General features: G+C 48.2%; 1 protein-coding gene across 1 annotated transcript; it reads right to left on the reverse strand.

Moving 5' to 3' along the window:
• Window positions 1-13,666: 13,666 nt before the first annotated feature.
• htr2cl1 (5-hydroxytryptamine (serotonin) receptor 2C, G protein-coupled-like 1) lies at window positions 13,667-21,558 on the reverse strand (the record flags this gene model as incomplete). The annotated part of the gene is made up of 5 exons (XM_084487469.1): window positions 13,667-14,320; window positions 15,793-16,034; window positions 18,664-18,805; window positions 19,257-19,420; window positions 21,504-21,558. 5 exons carry the CDS (start codon window positions 21,556-21,558, stop codon window positions 13,667-13,669), a joined length of 1,257 nt encoding a protein of 418 aa, XP_084343595.1.
• Window positions 21,559-22,695: the final 1,137 nt, after the last annotated feature.

Genomic DNA, 22,695 nt, shown 5'->3' on the forward strand with positions numbered 1-22,695 from the left:
CGCGCACATGCGTTTCAGTTGGCATTTAATTTGTGTCAGTTTAGCGTGACGCAGTGTTGGGTCTGAATGAGTTTAATTTGTGAACACACACAGCGTTTTGTGTGCGCCTGGGAAACTGCATGCAACCTCCATTAGGAGTTTGATTGAATGGGATAATATTTTCCAAACGGCCTCTGTGGCAGTCAGACTGAGATGGACAGAGAGAGACGAAGAGACAGACTGAGAGAGATAATAAAAGGTGGTCTAATCACATTTCATTAGAGATGATGGAAGCCATTAAGACCCAGAACCACACATAAAACAGTAATGTGTCTGTGCGGCTGTAAATGTGTTAAATGTGTAAATGTGCGCGCCTCTGTGGGTGTGTGTCATTATTGATCATCTCCTGAGGTATAGTGGTAAATAATACAACACTTCAGTCACCTGAATAAATCATTCTCTCTCTCTCTCTCTCTCTCTCTCTCTCTCTCTCATATCACTGACCTCATGTGTGTGTGTGTGTGTGTGTGTGTGTGTGCGTGTGTGTGTGTGCTTGTATGGATGTGTGGCCTCTGAAGTGTAAATAATGTGTGTGTAGGCTATAGTGTGACAGACATGTCAGGATCACTTAATCTGCCTCTTGTTTTATTAATACATCTCCCCACACACTACAGTGAGAGAGAGAGAGAGAGAGAGAGAGAGAGAGAGAGTAGAGAGAGAGAGAGAGAGAGAGAGAGAGAGACTACTGGAAAGATAGAAGAGAAGAAACTCACAGGAAAGAGAGAGACTGAGAGTGAGAGAGAGAGAGAGAGAGAGAGAGAGAGAGAGAGAGAGAGAGAGACAGAGTGAGAGAGAGAACGTCAGTGAGCGAGAGACAGAGTGAGATAGGGACATAGAGAGAGAGAATGTGTGAGAGAGAGACAGAGTGAGAGAGAGACTGAGTGAGATAGGGACAGAGAGAGAGAGCGAGCGAGAGCGTGCGCGAGAGAGAATGTGTGAGAGAGAGACAGAGTGAGAGAGAGACTGAGTGAGATAGGGACAGAGAGAGAGAGCGAGCGAGAGCGCGCGCGAGAGAGAGAATGAAAGTGATAGAGTGATAGAAATAGCGAAAGAGAAAGAGAGAGGGAGCGAAATTATACTGAAAAGAAAGAAGAAAAAAATTAAGAAAGATAAAAGAGAGAGAGAGAGAGAGAGAGACAGAGAGAGAGAACTAAGGGACGGTAGTCATGGTAACAAGTCAAGATTATGCTCCGTTGCTCATAATCGGGACTCGGTTGAAGAGAAAGTGCTGGCACTAGCACTGACAAAACTCAGGAATCAGTAGCCAGCGAGCATAAAGACATTAACAGAGAAGCAGAAAGTTATTATTAGGCCAGCTGTGATGCGCCACTGACAGGTCACCCTCTGCGTAGGCTAATAGTTTAAAATCACAGCACTGATAATAGTGCACTACTACCTGGAGTCTGTAGACAAACTAGAATCCGCATTTTAAATAGGCGACTGTTCTGAGGATATTGAAAATCTTTGGAAAGTAATTCCCCTCACATGAACAGGAGCTAGGCTACTGTGGCCCTGCGAGTCAATGGAAGCGGCTAACGGAAAGCAAATGCTAACCCAGCGAACTCCACTACTGGAAGCCCAACGATTCATTTGTGGGTTAAACAACTCGTCTGAATCTGGGTAAGACAGGGAAACGCCAATTTACACATATCTCTCATATCCCTTTAACTAATGACTCCTAACTCCCTGAATGGCTCAATCCAGCCTCTAAATGTAAGTGATACATGGTTAGCAAGTTGTGGATAGTCGTCACTTTAGATTAGGCTTAATGGGTTGATTGATGGGTTGGGCCGGTCATAGAGTGAAAGAAATGTACTGCTTAAGCTCCCATATTAATTGAATGAAAAATTCACAGCAACGTTTCGACCCTATTGGGTCTTCTTCGGGCAAAATGAGCCATTTTCTTCAGGCAATTTGCCCGAAGAAGACCCAATAGGCGTCGAAACGTTGCTGTGAATTTTTTATTCAATTAATATGGGCGCTTAAGCAGTGCTGCGGACGTTACGTTTCTTTCACTCTATACTACTTTATTCGTCCTGCGCCTGGCCAGAAGGTGGCCCGTGCACACTAACTACTCTTTTTGTTCTTTGGTGCCGGTCCTAGACAGCAGGAGGCCCACCGGGGAAACATTGGAGAGGGAGAGAGAAACACAGACATGGTTATTGCTGTTCCAACATCACAGCAGGAGCCCAGATGAGATCAGCACTCTGACCTGTGTCTGTGTATTCATAATTCAGACACACACAAGTAAACACACACACACACACACACACACACACACACCTCCTGCCGAGCCTCTCTGTCGTTAAGTCTGTCCCACAGTCTGTTAACGAGCTATGCTCCGCCCACCCTACTTAAGACCCGCCCCGCTGCAACCACTCTGCCACAGCAACCAGTAATCACAGCTAATTAGCCAGCATCGTTAACCCATGCTAATCCCGTCCTGTATGCTAATATAATTAGAGGCTATATAGTGTATCTTTGGGGCTGATCAGCATCTGCGTTAATGGAACAGCCCAAGCTGCCGGGTTACTGGCTACGCTAGGGTGGGCTTATTAGCATGCTAACTTATGCAGGGACATCCTTAATGGGAAGACACATTAATAGCTAATGTGCGTGTTAGCAAAGGAAGTTAGCGTTGTAACCCTTAAGGTCACATCTCCCAAGAAGTATTAATCGCTTCTACTGACAAAGAGCTGTAATGGTTAACACATTATATTATATTGTGTATCAGTACTGTATCCCAAAATGTAGCATCATAACGTAGTTCATTTGAGCTAATTAGCTTCAATGATGACAAGGGTAGGCGGCATCTGGATGCTACTGAAGCTAACAAATGGTGACGCGTCATTAGCTGTTTGCTAACACGGAGCGAGTCATGGGCGGCAGTGGTGCGTGTTCTAGCAGGCACCCGGCAACGCAATTATGGTGACGATCGCCACCGCCTCGTCAAGGTTAATGTGCAACGCGGTCGCTAGCGCCTCAGCTGCGCTACGCTACGCTAACCCAGCGCCGACTGCTAAATCTCCCCAGGATGTGGACGTACTTCCAAAGCGCCGATCGCTCGGGGACAGTGTCCACTACAACGTCAATACTGCAAAAAGGGTTTGAGGCCACGGCGGAGAGTGACGGCGGTCACGTTGGAACCGTTTCACACGTCTGGGGGGCCACTTGGTAGCAGGGCGGAACGGTTTGGGGAAATAGGCGAATTGCGATTATTTAGACTAATATTGCGATTGCGATTTAGTATGCGATTTCTCTTTTTAAAGTTCCTTATGTTCTGTATTATTCAAGCAATTAATCATTCTATGGTTTGACCGACACAACATTGGAAGCAGTCAACATATAAACAGCTTTCCTGTAGGCCAGGCCTATTTGTTAAGAGGAATTGAGGCATGAATTGACATGATAACGTCTTTATTTAACTATTGAAAATAATATTAATACGATTTTTTTTTTAATCGCAGCCTTTGCGATTTGCAAATCGCGTTATTTTACATTGCGTTGTGTTGGTTTAAATTTTGATTAATCGTTCAGCCCTACTTGGTACAGAGAAAAAACACCAACGGACAAAAGACAGAGACATAGCAAAAGACAAGAGACATAGCGAGAGAGAGAGAGAGAGAGAGAGAGAGAGAGAGAGAGAGAGAGAGAGAGAGAGAGAGAGAGAGAGAGAGAGAGAGAGAGAGAGAGAGAGAGAGAGAGAGAGAGAGAGAGAGAGAGAGAGAGATATGTTTGCTGTCAAACCGGAGGTAACATCAGTCGGTAATATCGGCTGAATCAAACAGGAGAACACTTTAATTCTAACTACTACGAATTTGCAGGCAAACACACACAGACTCCCATCCTCCCCCATCACACACACACACACACACACACACATTCTTCTGTCTGCTTTGATGTGTGTTAACGCTCTCGGAAGTCAAACCACACACAGATCCCAGACATACAGAATTGTAACAGCAGACACAGACACACACACACACACACAACAAATCATTTGCTCTAAACTCTATTATTACTCACTTAGTTAAAAACAAACTCCACCCACTCCCCAAAACACACACACACTCCCCGCCCTACTACTACTACTCTATTTATACTCTCATCTCTGTCTGTACTCTTTTACTACTCCCTCTACTACTACTTTAATCTCACTCTACTATGAATGTACACTCTCTACTCTACTATTACTTTACTCTCACTCTGCTATCTCCTCTATGATGGCTGAACCAGATTCAGAGGCACAAACATTCTGACTGAGCCCATTCATCTCCAGAGCTCTCTGTGTGTGTGTGTGTGTGTGTGTGTGTGTGTGTGTGTGTGTGTGTGTGTGTGTGTGTGTGTGTGTGTGTGTGTTACCACGGTGACCCCGTCACACACAATTAAATGTGTTGGTCTCAGCGCAATCATAACAAGTCAGCCGGCAAAACCATGTGACACACTGACCCCTCACACACACACACACACACACACACACACCCCTTTTCAGCCCACACACACACACACACACACACACAGCCCTTTTCAGCCCACAACACACCTTTTCATCACACACACACACGCACACACAAACAAACATGCACACAGACACAAAGATATGCACACACACAAGATTTGACACAGTCTATTTCCCCCAGTGGTCGTGCTGGTGGTCTGTGGGAACCAGAGAGATAATGGGTAATGGGACCAGAAGATCAGACCAGACCAGAGAAGAGGGACCAGACTAGAGATAGACCAGAGACAGACCAGACTAGAGTGTAAAGATTTCCATAATAGGCAGATTCTGAAATGCAATGTACAATAAATAGTGGACCGTGATAGGTCGAGTGTCCCTGTTACATCACTGTGGAGTGTGTGTGGTGACATTGGCTGATTGGACTCTGGGGCTGCACACCTGTTGTGCGTAGAGTAATCAGTGTGCACAGGTTAAACCAGCCATCACCAAACAGTCTGGGGATCTTCTAAATGGCAGCTTGGAACTAGACTGGGTACCCCCGGCCCCTTCTGCCGGCGATTTGAATTTGCCGTGCAGCAGGGTCTGGAGAGGACCAATGCATTTCTTTCTGCTTCCGATACGCTTTTTCCCCCTGACGCGCTATTGGCTGGTTTAACACAATGACGACAGGGAAGTGACGGCAAGCAGCCAATTGCGTACAAAGTCAGTTGAACTAGGCCCGTTGATCACGCCTCTTGTGCTGAAGAAAATGACAGCAGCCTCCCCAGACCAACGTGCAGTCTACGATAGAGCTTGGTCTGGCAATAGCCAGGCTAGCTTGGAACACCATCTCACGTAACATTGTCTTTAAACTCTACAATAGAGCGGTTTCCAAACACCACCACCCTGTATCCTGGTCATGGAGGAGCCCAGTAAAAGCCACCTAGGTGGTGCATAGCAGGGTTGTTGCAATCACAAATCATACTCGGATGCAGCCCGAGAGAGTATGATTGATCTATCTATCGACCAATCTATTGATCGGACAGAACTTCCTGAAAAAAGCTGCTGTGCCCCATTTAGACACAATCAATCAAACAAAATAAATAATGTATATCCCTGTGTCCAATTAACTACTACAGAAACTTTCCCTGGATGTGAGTTTGCACTATCAACGCAGACATAAACACACACACACACACACACACACAGTAAAACTGGTGGTTTAGGGATTAATCCATAACTTTATTGACCACCAGAGACGACGTCATGCAAGCTTTTCAACACTTTCCCCCCTAGCAACGGATGCTGTTGCACTCTGCTGCCCTATCGATCACCACGGCAACGGCCATGGCTGCTAAAAATGGCTGAATAAGGGCAGGCTGTCGACTGCTGTCTGCAGTGCCAGAGAGGATGCTGGGAGATTTCCCCTATACAATTTGTGAATGTCATGTGATCATTTAATGACTTAACGTAACTACTGAGAAATACTGAAAGATAATGCTCTACACTTTCAGAATTATTGAGAAGAAAATAAACACATGAAACTAACTCCCCCCTGTTCTTTATTGGTACAAATTATTTGCGTATTACTGAACATTAAACCGTGATAGGTTCAAGCTCCTTGTGACATCACTACTCCTACTCCCACGTGATCGATACTCACCCAGGTGAGTTCTCAAAGTTAATACACGGTATATGCAGTTGAAGCCGTGCTTACAAAACCAGGAGCCGTAACCATACTGTACTGGTATGTGCTGGTGCAGTCTGCAGTTTGATGCAACATGGAAGGACCAGAGAGGCGGATACTGCAGCAGTTAAACAACTACGATTTCATCACTTATTGGCCGGCACACACACACACACGCTCAAAGTTAGCTGCAACAAACAAATTTGGCTTGTTAACCGACACACACACACACACACACACACACACACACACACACACACACACACACACACACACACACACACACACACACACACACACACACACACACACACACACACACACACACCCGCCACCATTCTGCAGGTGTAACAGCTCAATGCTAATCTAATCTGTCTAACACAGTGATTAAAGTCAGTCTGCTCTGTCTTCTCTCCTCCTGGTGGCAACGTTACAAAGACACGAATAACGAAGACACCGGTGGGATTGTGCGACATATACACGCAGACATAAAATGTCAGAGTGCAAGTGTTTTAAAGGGGAAATATTATACCACCAGGCGTGAGTGTGATTTGCCGTTACAAGCCGTTTCGGCTTGTAATCTGCCTCTTCTGACATCACAAGTGGGCGTGTCCACCTAGATGTGCGCTGGGTAGATCGGCCTCCCAGCCTACCCAGTGGACCGTAGCAAACGTTGCTCATCTAGCCGTCATATATCTAGGTGGACACGCTTGTAATGGCTAATCACACTCACACCTGGTGGTATAATATGTCCCCTTTAAAGTGTGGCGGCGGCGGCTGTGTGCAGCATGATGAATAAATCAGTGCTGTCTAAACAGTGAGTTCTGGGCTGTGGGAGAGAGGTGACCTGTGACAGATAGAGACCAGAACGCCCCGGGGGGGGACCCACGCAGGCAAGACAACGAGACGACGACAACAAGGTTGGCCCCTCTCACTCCTCGCTCTCCCTCCGTATCCTAGCAACAAGATTACCTTACCCCCAAAACAAGGTCAGGGACGCCTTGAAATGGTGAGCCACTTGTGGTTGCATGCACTTTAAATAGTTGAGTAGTGTGTGACTGTGCATGCATGCGTGTGTGTGTGTGTGTGTGCGTGCGTGAGTGTGCGTGCCTGTGTGCGTGTGTGTGTGCAGTGCGTGTATGTGTGTCTGTCGAGGGTCTCAGAATACAGATGTGGAAAACACACGGCTCACATCTGGAACTGGGATCACACCTCCCCCACTGACGCACGGCCGGCCCTGGTCTCTTTGATGCTTTGAAGATCTGCTCAAACATTCACCCAGCCCTCCTTCAAAATACCCCCCCCCCCCCCCCCCCCTCCGGATGTGGGGATGGGGTTTGAGAACCAACCTGCTGATGGCTCAATTCTCAATACTCTCTCGAATTCTCTCTCTTGATTTAGACTAACATGCTAGTTAAATAGAGACACCTGCACCTCATATTTATACATATTTTACATAGTCTGACATCTCAGTCACACAGACTTTTACTTTGAAGCCCATACATAATATATAAACCCACATCTCTCAGTGACAAAGGGCTGAGTCTCGTCTAGGTTGTTTGCCTGTGAGACAGTGAGAGACTGGGTCTTTGTACTTCTGCTAGCCGTTACGTAACTGCCCTGAGTTATCTCTACGCACTGCTGCTCATGAATAAAGAATCAGCATCTCAAACCAACACAATACCGTTTACAAACCCTCACACACAGCTCCCCTGGTCTCCGTTTACACGTCTCACTCACACGGCAGGGGAAGCTGGAAACGGTGTGGAGTTCATGTAGATGGCCTTCAAAATAAGAGCGTCAGGTGACCGTTGACACGGTTGATATTCCCGGGTGGATTTAGGCTCCTCCCACCAATCTGGGTCCTTCAACTGTAAACAAACTCACTCAACTGATGAACTAGTTTGTCCTTAATTAAACCAATGAGGACGAAGGATAGATGGATGGCTAGATATAGATCTACACAGCACATATATGTTAGAGAGAGAGAGAGAGAGAGATGTAGAGAGATAGACAGAGACAGAAGAGTAGATAGATAGAGAGGTACAGAGAGAGATAAGATCAAACTACTATATTCTGGCATTGCTTTTGAAGGGGTCCCGGTTGACTATTCCGCTTGACACAAAACGACCCTAGAGGGCCTGTCAAAGGGGAGTGAGGATCACCTGACCGCGACAATTAGTTGCGTTGCTTCGAGCAAAAGAGAAAGACACAGTCACACAACACAGCAGCATCACGCTTTGCCCCTCCACACAACACCACCACCACACCACAGAACACACTATAACTTCACCACCAAACACCACACCTCCCCACAGAACACACCAGCCTCCCCACCAGCCACACCAAACCGCAGCTACACCCCCCCTTCCCACCTCCACCCTCACACTGAATCCAAACACATTTACAAACGTGCGCTGCGCTCCACTGTGCTGTGACGTTCCTCCACCTTGGCACACTCCAGGACAGACCCGATAAGCGCACAGCTTTTAAAGGAGTGACCCTGGTGTAAATCTGAACAGCAGCTAATCCCTTGAGCTATTCGGTCTGGCTGCCCTGTGCCGTTATCACCCCCTCAGCTACACCCTGCTAGAAGAAGCAGAAGACACATCGAGGAATCGCACCACGGCCCGCCGTTCATGTCATGGCGACCGATCATCAGTGTACCGTGGTCACGTCCCACAAGCACCTGGACCATCGCCGCGGCTTCCGTACCTCGGAGGATACGGACCCAGAGCGGGTCTGCTTGTAGCGCTGATAATCGGATCTGGTGCGAAGGTATCGTATGCGCGTATAGACGCACAGGAGACGGCACCAGGTGTGTGTGTGTGTAGGCTACGTTACCGGGGTATTAACACAACACGCATCGCGATAGGCCCCGTAGACACCAATGTGACAATAACACACAAACACACACGTACACACACGCACGTTTGCGTGCAGTGCCCAAACGGTGGAGGATGCGTTTACACACACAATCACATACACACATACACACGGAGAAGCCGATTATAAAAAAGAAAAAAAAGAATTACCTGCCGTGCAAGTCCCTCGCGCTGGGAAAACCTCCGATCCTCGTCGTCTTCCCTTTAATAAAATAAAATCACGTCGTTTTCAAACCCGCGGTGTGCCATTCATATTAAACCTTCCATGTTGGGTGGGAGAGAGAGATGGCACACACACACACACACGCACGCACACACATACAGTCACACACACGCACACACACGGCTTGACCGGGGAAACTGAGGAGCTGATGAAGAGGAGGAGGAGGAGGAGGAGGAGGAGAAGAGGAGAGATCTCTGGGGTGTCTGCTCTCATACGTCGTTTCCAAGGCAGCGAAAACTCAACCATTGGGATGCAGAGGGCTCGCTGCTAGAACCAAACAGCGCATGCGCACCCGAGAGATACCGATGATACCCGAGACCACCGCCCACCACCGACGTCACGGATTAGGGGTTGGGAAGGGGGTGCGCACGTGCACGTGCGGGACTTCGACGACTATTGACACGATCTCCACCTCGATGATGTCCATCCATTTATTAATGGCACATCAGCGTCATACTAGGCCTGCATTTTTGATTACATTACAATATGAATGGTAAGGGAAGGGAAATCACATTCCTCAGACACCCGATAAATAACGCTGCGTAAGTACTGCGAGATGGATGCTGCATAGCAAACAAACCCGCCGCTTACCGCTCTCCTGATGGGTGTCCGGCGCTGGCTACTCGGTCCAGTGGCGCAGTGCCTGGGTTCCGCCACTAGGAGGTGCTGTTTCGCTATGTTTTGGGCCGAGGGGGCGACAGACGTCTTGTCGGTTCTCCTTCTCTTCTGTCGCTCTCCGAGGTGCTGAAATCCAACACGACAAATGGATTTTTCCTTTTCTTCTTAAGTGATAATCAAGATACGATGATCTTAATGAAATAGAACAAACCTTGTTTTAATAAATAATCTTTCAAATATCATGAGACATGTGTACTGTTTATACGAATGTATATTCACTCATGCTGATTTTTTTCTCTCCTTTACTTTGAAAGGCGTTCCATTGAAATATCAACAAAGATCTAAACCCGTTTCAAGTTCGGTTAACTTTATTTGACTATTTAAAGACTGAAAGATAGTTTCCAAAGTACAAATATTACCAATTATATATATTTATTTCTGGACTTTGTGGCTTGCTCTATAGAATATATGTAGGGCCACACAATGACGTTTTCAAATAATTGTTTTAGGCCTTAGTTTTCCCCAGGCTGAGGTCATTGAGATTCAGTGTGGAAGGGACGTTTTTGGTGCTTATAAAATACGCCTGATTAATAATCTAGTACTATTACTCAAAAGCCACCATTATCTAAATGAATAAAATACCTTGCACACCGTATAATTATATTTTAATAAATAAAAAGAGCAGCACCACACAGAAAATTCAACAAAAATTAAAATAAGATAACCATGTGTGGGTGACGACGTAATCATTGTGCAAACTTAAAAAGAATTGTCCAAGACAAAACCGAAATAAAATCACAACGCAAACTTTGCATAAGGTAAGAAGGATTACACATACAGAGACGCTGTAGCTCCTCCCAGCACTGGGGGTCCTACCAGAGACCAGGCGTTCTGAAGACCACCACTGTGAAATAAATCAAGTACACAAAGGAACATTCTACTAGGATTGGAACCGTCCACAAGTTCTAGATTATTCTGATTCTAGAATTGAACGGTCCTCATTCATGGGAACCTTCTAGACTGGAGGTTCCAGACTAGAACCTTTTAGAACATTCCGGAGCTGCTCATTGGTTCAGGGCTGGTCTCTTGGGAGGACCTGCAGCGATGGGAATTCTCAGAACCATTTATTGACACAAGTTACACACACATTTGTTATAAAACATTAGCAATGGATGGTCGGACTGCATCTTGAGTATTCTTTCATTAGGTCAATGTGGAACTGTGATGATGAAGTTGGAATGCCAACACATTTAATTGAAAACGTCACTTCAAATGAACTTTAGGCTAAAAGGTAGGCAAAGTAAATGTTTGGTAGCATCCAGTCCAATGTATTGGCAAACATTTATTGATTTTCAAAAACAAAATAGACATGTTTTGTGATTGGTTCAGATGAAAGCGTCAATAAACGGCTCATACTTCAACACACCAGCCCTGAGGCCAAATTATCCTCACACACATCACGGCTACCGCTATCTGGGATTGATTGCTTTAGTCTGGCTCACAGGCGAGTGGAGCGCAATCACCAGTCCATTTGTCTCTGTTGTCCCAGACCTGATCAATAGAGCTTGGAGACCACAGAGCACCAGTTTGCTGAGGGAGTTGTTGCAGGGCTGGTAAACACACAGGTATACACACAGAGTTAACATACAGGTAATACATCGAGTTGGCTGGCCTGGACCTCTCTCCCCTCTGCTCACTGTCTCCCTCCCTCCCACTATCTCTCTCGAAGGCTCATGTCATTCACGTCTTTCTGTTGGACAAGAGTTGCAACATTGGGCAAAACGGTGTTGATATTGAAGCTGAAAAGGTTGTTTGATTTTTGCTGCTGCGCTGAATTTAATCGTCTCTTTCTTTTACATAATTGTCTTTCTTTCTATTGCCCTTACTCTTTTATTTATTTTGCAAGCTTTCGTCCTTGCTTTCGCTTTCTCTCTCGCTTTCCATCATTGTATCTCATGCTTTCTCTCTTCATTCCTCTCATGCCAACAGCCAGTTTGTACTTCAGAGTGGCCAGCCAACTTTAATTAGCTCGTTAAGACCCCTCCAATCGGAGTGGAGTGCAGTCGCCATGGACGACCACTCTGTAAGTTTGTAGAGCACAAACAGCAGCTACCACTATACATAGAAACAGATTCACAGAATTAGAATGAACGGAAGAGGCATCCCCGCTTCTGAAGTCACATGGTTTCATTCTAAATCCACAAATAATGAAGGTGGAGGCTGGGTGTACCAGCTTGGTCATCTGATTGGTCGCTTGTAGGTGTCAATCATCTTCGCAACAGTTTAGACGTACATTCAGTTAAAGCTTTGACGTGTCGATGAAAATCTCTTTTGCTGTAAAATCTACTTCCTGTCCATCTAGTGAGGGCTAAGGAGGTTGTAGTTTGAGCTTTTTCTCAGGATTGACCAGATGGGAGTGTGTTTCTGCTTCTCTGTTATGGTCAATCATACGCTGTGACAATGCAACTGCTCCCATCCCTATCATATCATATAATCTGATACCTTACATGTTATATTTATATATACTATCATAAATCATCTCTTATCATACATCATTTAATCTCGTCTCATGTCTATGTCTATCACAGTACATATTTCCATATTGTTATTATCATCATTATTTATTTGTTGATAATTGAACCTGCGGCCATATTCCTGCATTGTCCAAAGAGAGCATTTGATTGGTGGGATAAATCCGACCTGGTATCAACAGTTCTACTAACTAGGGAACGGCGGATATCACCCGTCATTCATATTCAACGAGAGAAAACCCCTCTGCTTGTAACTCCTCGAAGCGACCACATGGTGTCACTGTGACGCCGTCACAGAGCGACTTGTCCGTACATTCTCGTCTTCGTACACAGACCCAGTCAATGGAAATCCAAATTATCTTCGTCTTAGTTTCCCCCCCAAAACAACACACAGAAAATATCCCACTGAAGTTTTGATACCGTTATTGTTAAGCTCCAGCCGGAACAAAAATAGATTTGGTTTGTTTTGCTTGGTGTTGGTTCAATACCTCTGAAGACTGCTTTGTTGACTGTGAAAGCTGTTGGTGAAGTGGGAGCCAACACTGGCCTCCATAACGAGTGTCTGTGGGGCTTCTCAGACGGTTGCACTTCACATTCAGGTTGGAAGGTCACACAAGTCTACCGTAACAATGTCTCTTCCGACCTCAAAGTCTGAACCCAATCTTTTTCCGGCAACACTTTGAAACACACAACGTCGTACTACTCCCTACGTACACTGTGGGTTCAGGTTTTCTACGTAATAGTACAAATACCAATACCAGGCACAAATACACAGCTAGCTAAAACCGTGAACGGCCTGCCACGTTTACCTCCCCGCTGTATATTTTGTCATCTCTTTTTGGGGGTTTGTTTTCTGTAGACCTTGAACTCGTCTCCTGTACTTCCTGAAAGGATGCCGGCAAAGAGCCCAAAAGTTCTCTGAGATGTGCACTGCCCCCCCCCTCCATGTCAGGAGAACGCGGCGGGGGGGGGGTACAGCCGTCCATGGTTTCCATGACAACCGAATCCACACTCTGCAACGTCGGTCCTCGTGAGACTCCTTCGGTTTCCCCCGGGTAACGTTACCCGTTACCCGTTACCCAGAGAAGTCCCTCCTTCCACGCCCCGTGGACAAACTGCATTGTCCAGCGTAAAAACACCACAACGCCGTCCTCCGAGCCAATCAGGAAGCGGCGCCTCTTTGGGGCGGGGGGGGGGGCGGGGCGTCGACCGTCCGTCCGTCCGTCCGTCCGTCCGTCCGTCCGGTCACACGCTGCTGGTGAGTTCTCTGGAGGAGGGGCTGTAGCTGACCACCGACAGGTCCGTCTCCATCTCCCCCTCCGTCTCCGACAGCGCCGGGGCCCCACCCCCCGGCGAAGACGCCAGCGCCGGCGCCGGGCCCTCCGACGCGCTGGCGGCCGACGCCCGCCTCCCACCGCCGCCGCCGCCCGTCAGGTCGTCGGGCCCCACCGCCGGGCCCCGGGGGCCCCCCCCCCCCACGACGCTGCCCCGCGCCGCCCCCCCGCCGTTCCGCCAGCTGCCGCCGCTGCAGCTGCTGCCGCTGCGCCCCGCGCCGGACCGCCGGCCCCCCGCCCCGGCCAGGAGGGGCGTGGGGGTGTGTGAGGAGCACGGTGCCGCCAGCAGGCCCCTGGCCCCGGGGCCCGCGCCGGCGGCGGCGTTGGCGGCCGCCCGGTAGCGGCAGCGGATGTAGCTGGAGAAGGCGCGGCGGTACGTCTTGTTGAAGAGCGTGTAGACCAGAGGGTTGACCCCCGACGAGATGTAGCCCACCCACACGAAGACGTTGAGCAGCTCGGCCAGAAGGGGCTCGTTGCAGGAGCCCTGGCACAGGACGAAGGTGACGTTGGTGATGAAGAACGGGCACCACATGATGAGGAAGAGGAAGAAGACAATGCCCAGCACCTGGAGGGAGGAGGAGGGAGGAGGAGGAGGAGGAGGAGGGCGGGGGGGGGGGGGGAGGAAGAGGAGGGAGGAGGAGGAAGAGGAGGGAGGAGGAGGGCGGGGGGGGGGAGGATGAGGATGGTGAGGGGGAGGAAGAGGAGGGAGGAGGAGGGTGGGGGGGGGGAGGGGGAGGAGAAAGAGGAGGATGGAGAGGGGGAGGAATAGGGGGAGAGGTAGGAGGAGGAGGAGGAGGAAAAAGAGGAGGAGATGTAGGAGGACAAGGAGGAGGATGGAGAGAAAGAGCAGGATGTAGAGGAAGAGGAGGGTAGCGAAGGAGGAGATGGGGGAGGAGGAGGAGGAGGAGGAGCAGAGTGTTATGACAGGTCTTGCTGAAAAAACGCACGCTACAGAATGCTAAATGACATGCCGAAAAGCATCTTCATGAAAATACAACAGAAAACAATAATACAACCATAACAGATAAAAATGCTATCAACCTACATCATTTTGACACATGCACAACGACAACATCTGACAACGACGACATTACGCTATGTTCACAATGCCTTTGCGTGCGCTTGTTCACAAACACTTATTTCCAGCGCGTTAATCTCGGCGCTTTATATTTTGCCCTTGGAAAGTGTGTCTCTAAAGGCTGGGATTAGGTTGCCAGGGCCAGACACAGCCATTCATCTCGGAGAACATACACAAAGGAACAGGTGACGGAGGAGGAGCAGGAGTGCACGGCATGGAGGGAAAATAAATTGCAGTCGGGCAGAGAGCTTGGTGTTTAAAGATCCTCACATGATAATAACCACGGCGCACGCAAAGCCCAACGCCGCCGCAGCTCTCCCATTAATATTTAAACCTCTTAATTTAAGAGTCAATGAATCCGCGTTCTCCTCTCCCCGGTACCAGGGCCCAGATTTGGGATCCAAATGTATCTCTGACTCTCACGGGCACTTCAGTACTGATTCTGCCATAATTGAGGATTGAAATAGGCTTCGATAGGAGCCACTTTTCCTTTCATTTGGGGAACAGGAAGTCCTTTGTCAGCACTCTCGTCTAGCCCAAAACACACACTGCAATCGCTGTACCGAGCATAAAGGGGATGCTTCGTTATTCCAATAGGATGCAGACTGATGAGAGACTCACAACAGGTGGATCGTGATCTTGGAGCAGGGCCCACAAGACAACAGGTGGACTCACACCTTGTTTCCTTTTTTCGAGATATTCGAGTGAAGAGGAATTTTTAATTTTCGGGTAATTAGACAAAGCTTTCACGAGGTGATTTGAATAAGTGAACTTTATGGCCGCTCTACACGGTTTTATTTGAACCTTTTACAGACACGGCTGAGATTGTGTTCGACCAATCATGCACTTACAGGTCCCCGCCCCCGAAGCAACACCATTGGTCGAAAAAACAAACACAAACACAAAGCCAAAGAAAGGGCGTCGACCCCCCCCGGGGGGGTCCAGCCGTCCACCGTTACCTTGGAGGCCCTCCTCTCGTTCTTGATGGCCTGCATCATCCCCCGTCGCCCGTGGCAACCGGCGGAGTCCCCCCGCCCGGGCCCCCCGATGGCCGGCGAGCTGAGCTGCGACGCGGCCGCCTCGAAGCACGGCAGGACGTTGACGCTGTCCGCGGGCGACGCCCTCAGCAGCGCGCCGGGCTCCGCCCCCTTCAGGCAGCTCAGCGTGTTGCGTCGGCTCTGCGGGGGCGTGGCCTTCACTTCTGTGGGAGGAGTTTCAGTCAGTTGATTTTGTCATGCAGTGGCCCCAGGTGACTTTGGGCGTCAACTGTGTGTACGTATGTGATAAATATCATTGCGGATATATAAGATCTAAGATAAGCCTGGCTATTGACAGACCAACGCTCAATCGTAGATTGCACTGGCCACCCCTGGAACCTGATTGGCCACCCTAGGTGCCACCCCTAGTTGATTGACGGTTCACCGCAGCATGTTTCGTTGAAAGTGTGATTTATGCTCTCGCTCTCGCAGGCTCTCGGTCTCCCTGTTGATGCGCGAGAAGCCAGCTTGGTGATCGGCTCCCGCAAAAACGTATCGGAAGCAGAAAGAAATGTATTGGTCCTCTCCAGACCCTGCTGCAGGGCGGATTCAAATCGCCTGCAGAACGGGCCGGGGGTACCCAGTCTAGATATAAGATATGTATCAAAATTGACTTTTAAGGGGAATTCTATCCCCCGAACAATATGGTCCACTTGAATCGGCCCATGGAGTGTTTTCTCTTTTAGTCCGGTTATTCTGGCGAACTCTGGTACTTTCTCTAAAACGACTGGAACAGTCCCACACTCCCTTAATGACACCCCAACCCCTCCCCCATACCCCGTTACGCCCTCACATCCTGTTAGACCGGGAGGAGGGCCCCGCCCACGAGAGGCTGTTTAACAAAGTCAAACAACAGGCGACAAAGAGGTGTCTTTGACAAAGTAACCGCAGTGAGTACTACGGCTCATCGGGAAAAAGCCACGCAAGTGACGGAAGACGAAGTGATTGATCGGTGTTGTTTGAAGGAAGTCTCAGAGTAGCTGCAGTCAACAGCGAGGCTCCGATGAGAAAACTCTGTGGCGTGTGTGAATGAGCTTCTACGCAACTTGTGACCGGTATCTATGGACCGTCCACCGTTTGATTTGATTTGATTTTCTCGTTAGATACATACTAGATTGAACCCGATTCAGATTAGATTACATCGCCTCAAATCTTATCAAAATACACCCACATGAACCGGAGCGGAGCTCGAGAACGCGAGCAACACACACGCCGACACACACACACACACACACACACACGCGTCCGTCGTGTACACTCTCAAAAAGTGCCTTTTTGATCTTTAAAGGGCGCTGCATTCTCACACACCCCGGGGCGATTCCATTTCCATACATAGAATAACAAAAGCTGTCCTTCGGCCGTGTGTGTGTGTGTGTGTGTGTGTGTGTGTGTGTGTGAGTGCGCGCATGTGCGTCCTCCATACAATTAACGAGCGGGGCTGTTATGAAAAGGCTTCAAGGGCCACCGCTTCAGACCCGTGCATTAATGGAGGGGAAGTCTGAGGGGCTTGAGAGAACAATTACACAGACGCCGCGTTAACCAGTCCACGCCGCCCCCCCCCTCCTGCGGATAAACGCTATTTTTTTTTCTTCTTTTCAAGCGAGCTCCTGTTTCACGACGCGTAATGGAGAATATTCCGGGGGAAGCAGCCTTTTCGCGGACAATACGGTGGCTCCTCGTGTCAAAGCGCTGCCTGGTAAACAGTCTGGGAGGAGAGCGCCGCTGAATGCAGGGCGGGATGGGGGGAAAGCACTTGAACATAAACGTAAATACACCCGTTTCCCCCCGCGGAGTTCTGAAATCACACCCGCCGTCATTAGCGGGGGGCGGAGGGAAACGCCGCCCGGTGGGAAAAAAAAAAACGTTATAAAAGCGCGATAATTACGTGTGAAACTGTGAATAAATTGACGCCGTGAGGACCGTCGGAACGCTCAGGTTATGACACAGACATCAGAGCTAATGCCGCACCCGCTGCTAGCCCCGGCGCTGCTATTTGGGTTAATTAGCGGAGCTGTTAATCTTCAGGTTGTGTGGAGGTTGTAATTAAAGTCGTCGACGGAAGGAAATAATTAATTAAAGGGGTTATTAATTATTTCATTAATAACAGATTGGAGCGATGTGAAATCCCACTGACGAATCACCCCCCCGCCGAAGACCAGTCGTGTGTGATCGTCTGAACGCTGCATGCTAACACGTGTAGCGTAGGCTAGCACAAAGCTACGGCGGACCCTGAGAGTGGCCCCCCCCCCATTGGGCCTGAAACGCTGTTTAACCTTTTTGTTGTAGCGAGTTAACTTGGACGTCAAATGATAGGCTTTATTACAGATTACTTTCATGTATTTCATCGACCAATTTGCGGCTATAGTCTTTGTGACAGTTGACTTTAATATATTTAATGGCCAAATTGAGACCTGAAAAGTCTGTCAGCAGACCTTTCTACTCGTACAGGCGTATATTATATTTTGATGTATCACGAGTCCAGCCATAAATGATTCATTATGTAGCGTCTGTTTGAGTCGCTGACTGCGAAGGCTTCAGATATCCCTTGTGGGATATTTATTTAAAACTTTATAAAACATGACAGTCAACATCTAACTCAGTGGTTTTTATCAATTTGGCAGTCCTTCATTGTGTCCAATCCTAATCCATCAAATCAAATCCACAATCCAATCCAGCCTCATCTAATCCAACCAAACGTTATCGAATGGTCTCTGGTCTATCTACTAGAATATATTGTAATCTAAACCAGACCCATGTGAAGAGGCTCACCTAATCTCCCGGGGGCAACGTTACCTTTGCAGTCCGGCGGGGCGATTGTGTTGATCTTGGGGATGTGGAACTTGGTGGGCGGGGCCTGTAGCGAGGTGGGCGGAGCCGCGGGGTTGAAGGAAGTCTTTGATTCGTACAGGAAGACGCTGGCCTGCCTTTGGAGCACCTGGAGTGTGTAGTATACATATATATAGCTCACCATATATATATATATATATATATATAAATACATTACGTAGAAATATAAAACCCATTCAATTTGATTAGATTCAATTCAATTCAAACAAAGAGAGGGTATTAGATGAGATGACTTTGGATGAGACTGAATCCTCTTAGATGGCATTTGATTACATCAGACTACATGGCAGCATATTGGGTATGGATTAGATAAAAATAGATCACAGATAATCGAGGAGATTAGTGTGATTGAGATGACATTACACCGTGTATGGATATGTTTAGATATCACATTTCGATTACATTCAACCGGTTTGAACTCGATGCGAGCTTCCATCAGGTCAGGTGACCTGGCGACAGCACGGAGGTCAGGTGACCTGACGACAGTACGGAGGAGGTCAGGTGACCTGAAGCCAGTACGGAGGCGGAGCTCCACCCACCTGTATGGTGAGGCAGTAGCTCACCACCATGATGACCAATGGGATGAAGAAGGCCACGAAGGAGCCAATCAGCATGAAGCGCTCCTCGTTTAGAACACAGCTGCCGTTCACAAACACCTTGTCCTTGTTGTGGAGGCCGATGACGGGGATGGGCATGGACACACCTGGAGAGAGAGGGCGGGGGGGAGAGGGGGAGGGGGGGAGACGGGGGAGAGAGGGAGTTAGCAAGGTCAACTCTTCTTCTGAGGGTTTGCTCAGGAATAAAAACAAGGGCATGTGAAATTAATTTATTCACCAGCATCCCTAGGAGAGAGAGAGAGAGAGAGAGAGAGAGAGAGAGAGAGAGAGAGAGAGAGAGAGAGAGAAAAAGAGAGGCAGACAGAGAAAGAGACAGAGAGAGAGAGAGAGAAAAAGAAAGAAAGAAAGAAAGAAAGAGAGAGAGAGAGAGAGAGAGAGAGAGAGAGAGAGAGAGAGAGAGAGAGAGAGAGAGAGTCAGAGACAGAGACTGAGAGCGAGCGAGCGGGCGAGCGAGAGGGAGAGAGAGAGAGAGGACCCATCAGCTCTCTGTATATTTTCCTCATACCCCACTGATCGGCTGTAATGGTGCGTGGCGACCGGAAACCCTCCTTGTGACACGGGTCACCCACTAATCACTTAATGGGTGTCTGTCAACTGGCACACACACACACACACACACACACACACACACACACACACACAGATGTGCGCAGATGGAACGTCCTTGACCGGCACGTGTCACATCCTCCTACTCCCTCTTTCACATTAAGAGCCCCTGGGTGATGTCAAGCGGCGCATGACAAGACCATCAGGTGTAATTCTGAGTGATCTGACACTTTACACATCATGAGAGGAGGAGGAGAGGAGAGGAGGGGAGGGAGGAGAGGGGGAGAAAGGAGGAGAGAGAGACAGAGAGAGAGAGAGAGAGAGAGAGAGAGGCAGAAATAGAGATAGAGAGAGGGAACGAGAGAGAGACTAAGAGACAGAGAGAGGCAGAGCTTTGTCAGTCTTAAGAGCCAAAGAACCAATCTGTTCTGTTTGAGATGGGGATGATTTGTGGCTTCACACCCAAGGTCACTGAGAACAAGCGTGCACGATGTTAAACTTTGCGCAGAAAGGTCAAAGTCGTCTTCAGCCAACAATACCAGCGGCGGTTTGCCCAAGAGTCCCGTGTGTGTCACAATGAATGTATTAGAGAGGAAATGACACATGGCCGGCCTTGCAGACAACACAAAATAAATGATAAAAAAATAGAAATAATATAAAAAACTCAAAGAGCCACTGTTTCAGATGGAATTCAAACACTTTGTCATTACTTTTTTTTGGGGGGGGGGGGCTGAGAGTTTTAGGAAACAGGGCGACGTGTGATCCCCATGGTTACGACCCACGGCAACTTTATGATCCTTTTATGGTACCGTCCGTGAGTAACAAGCGATTAACAAGCGATGTTGTATATGAAATCCGTCACACACCGTTAACGTTGTACTATAGGTGACCCTCGCGTCGCTGCTCTGACGGAGCTTCACCACACGCACACGTCTTAAAAAAACACAACAATAAATGTCGGGAAAGCCCAACTGTATCGCTCCACACGTCCACACAAACCACACCGCCGGTGGCCCTGGGTCGCCACGTCAGACCACCTTGGAAAAGGAAGTCTGACGTCACGAAAAGAACGCAGCAGATTGAGATGGTAGCAGAGTGGAAACGTTCACAGAGTGTTTTGGGAAGAATGGCGGAAAAAGGATTTTACTCCTTTTTTGTCTAAACTGGGGACTTGTTTCAGTAACAGTGATAAAATGGCATCAATTGCTATGTTGACGATCATATAAGACAAATGAACATGTTTAAAACAAAACAAAAAAGTGTTTTTGGCTTCACTTTAAAAACACATTGCAGGTCTGAACCATCACAAGCACCACAGACGTTCGATTCAATTCAATTCAATTTGATTTGATTTGTATAGCCCTTAATCACCATTACAGTCTGAAAGGACTTAACAGGCCCAGACATGACTGAGTGACAGTTATGACATTGCATTGATGAGGTTTCGACTCGCACAGTCTCGATCTCAAACGCAAAAAATCCGGCCTTGAAATTCTCGAGAGCTCCCGTCTCATTACCAACAAATTTAGCATTCAGCAGCCCGCCCGCCCTGGTTACGCGCTCAACAATCCTGTCCCCCGGAACAAAAAAAACAACAATTTATACATGAGCCCATTCATCAACCTCTGCTCAGGTAACGAGCAGCGCTGCTCTCCTCTGGGCACGCCGGCCCTGCCATCGCCGCAGTACGTGCAGCGGGTGAGGAGCGACGGTTAGCCATTAGGTTAGCCGATTCTTTAGCCATAGCGTGCGGCGAGTGTAACCTGGCCTTCAACCTCGAGAAGAGACGGACGGTTAGAAGAATAGAATAGAATAGAAGAATAATGCGTGTTTTGGTAATTCTCTGGGGGTCTCGGTGGGAGGACCTTGGCGTTGGCTGGGTGCGTATTAATCAGGAGATGAAAAGCTAACCGCTACTAGCGTTAAATATTTTTTGTTTGGGGGGGGGGGGGGTGGGGGCTGATGGATCACCATGGCGACGAGATGTGAGCCATTGCTAGTTGGCTTTGTTTAAAGTATTTCAAACCGCGCCCAGTATTATGGGATGCTGTGCGCTGCGCATACAGAGTGTGCCCTTGTTTATGGGATGGACGTGCACTGAGTCACACACTCATGCACACACACACACACACACACAAGACGCATATACACACATGCTCAAACCTACCTTTTCAGAGCGAGAGAAACGCTTTTTGACCAACAATGTGTTTTTGACACGTGAATTGTTCACAACCAATGCTCTTTACTTCCAAATGGTGCTCTATGGCCTAAATAACCCTATTTAAGCTTAGTTACATGTTTGCATTGAAAGGGACTGAGTTACAAAGGCAAAAACACACACACACACACACACACACACACACACACACACACATAAAGACACACACACTGCCAAAGACAAACACACACACACAAAAAAATATACTGCCACACACACACACACACACACACACACACACACACACAGAGACAAACAATACACACCCACGCAGCTTCAGATGACAGAACGAGAGGTCATCTGGGGTCACGAGACAATCAGTGAGTAACAAACACAAGAAGATTAGTGGAGCTGTGTGTATCTGTATGTGTGTGTGTGTGTGTGTGTGTGAGGGGGGGGGTTGTTACGTGTGTGTGTGTGTGTGTGTGTGTGTGTGTTGTGGAGGTGAGCGACCCCCATTCCGTCACATCAAACCGTACCTCGCTTCACGCGAAGAGCGCGGCCGTTTGTTGCCCTTTGCGCGGTCAATAAAGGTTCTTCAACGCCGTGTCACATCAGCGAAGCTACGGCGCCAAACGCTGGCGTGCTTGGAACGCC

Source organism: Micromesistius poutassou, assembly GCF_964030765.1.
Source record: "Micromesistius poutassou genome assembly, chromosome: 23".
Lineage (NCBI taxonomy): Eukaryota > Metazoa > Chordata > Actinopteri > Gadiformes > Gadidae > Micromesistius > Micromesistius poutassou.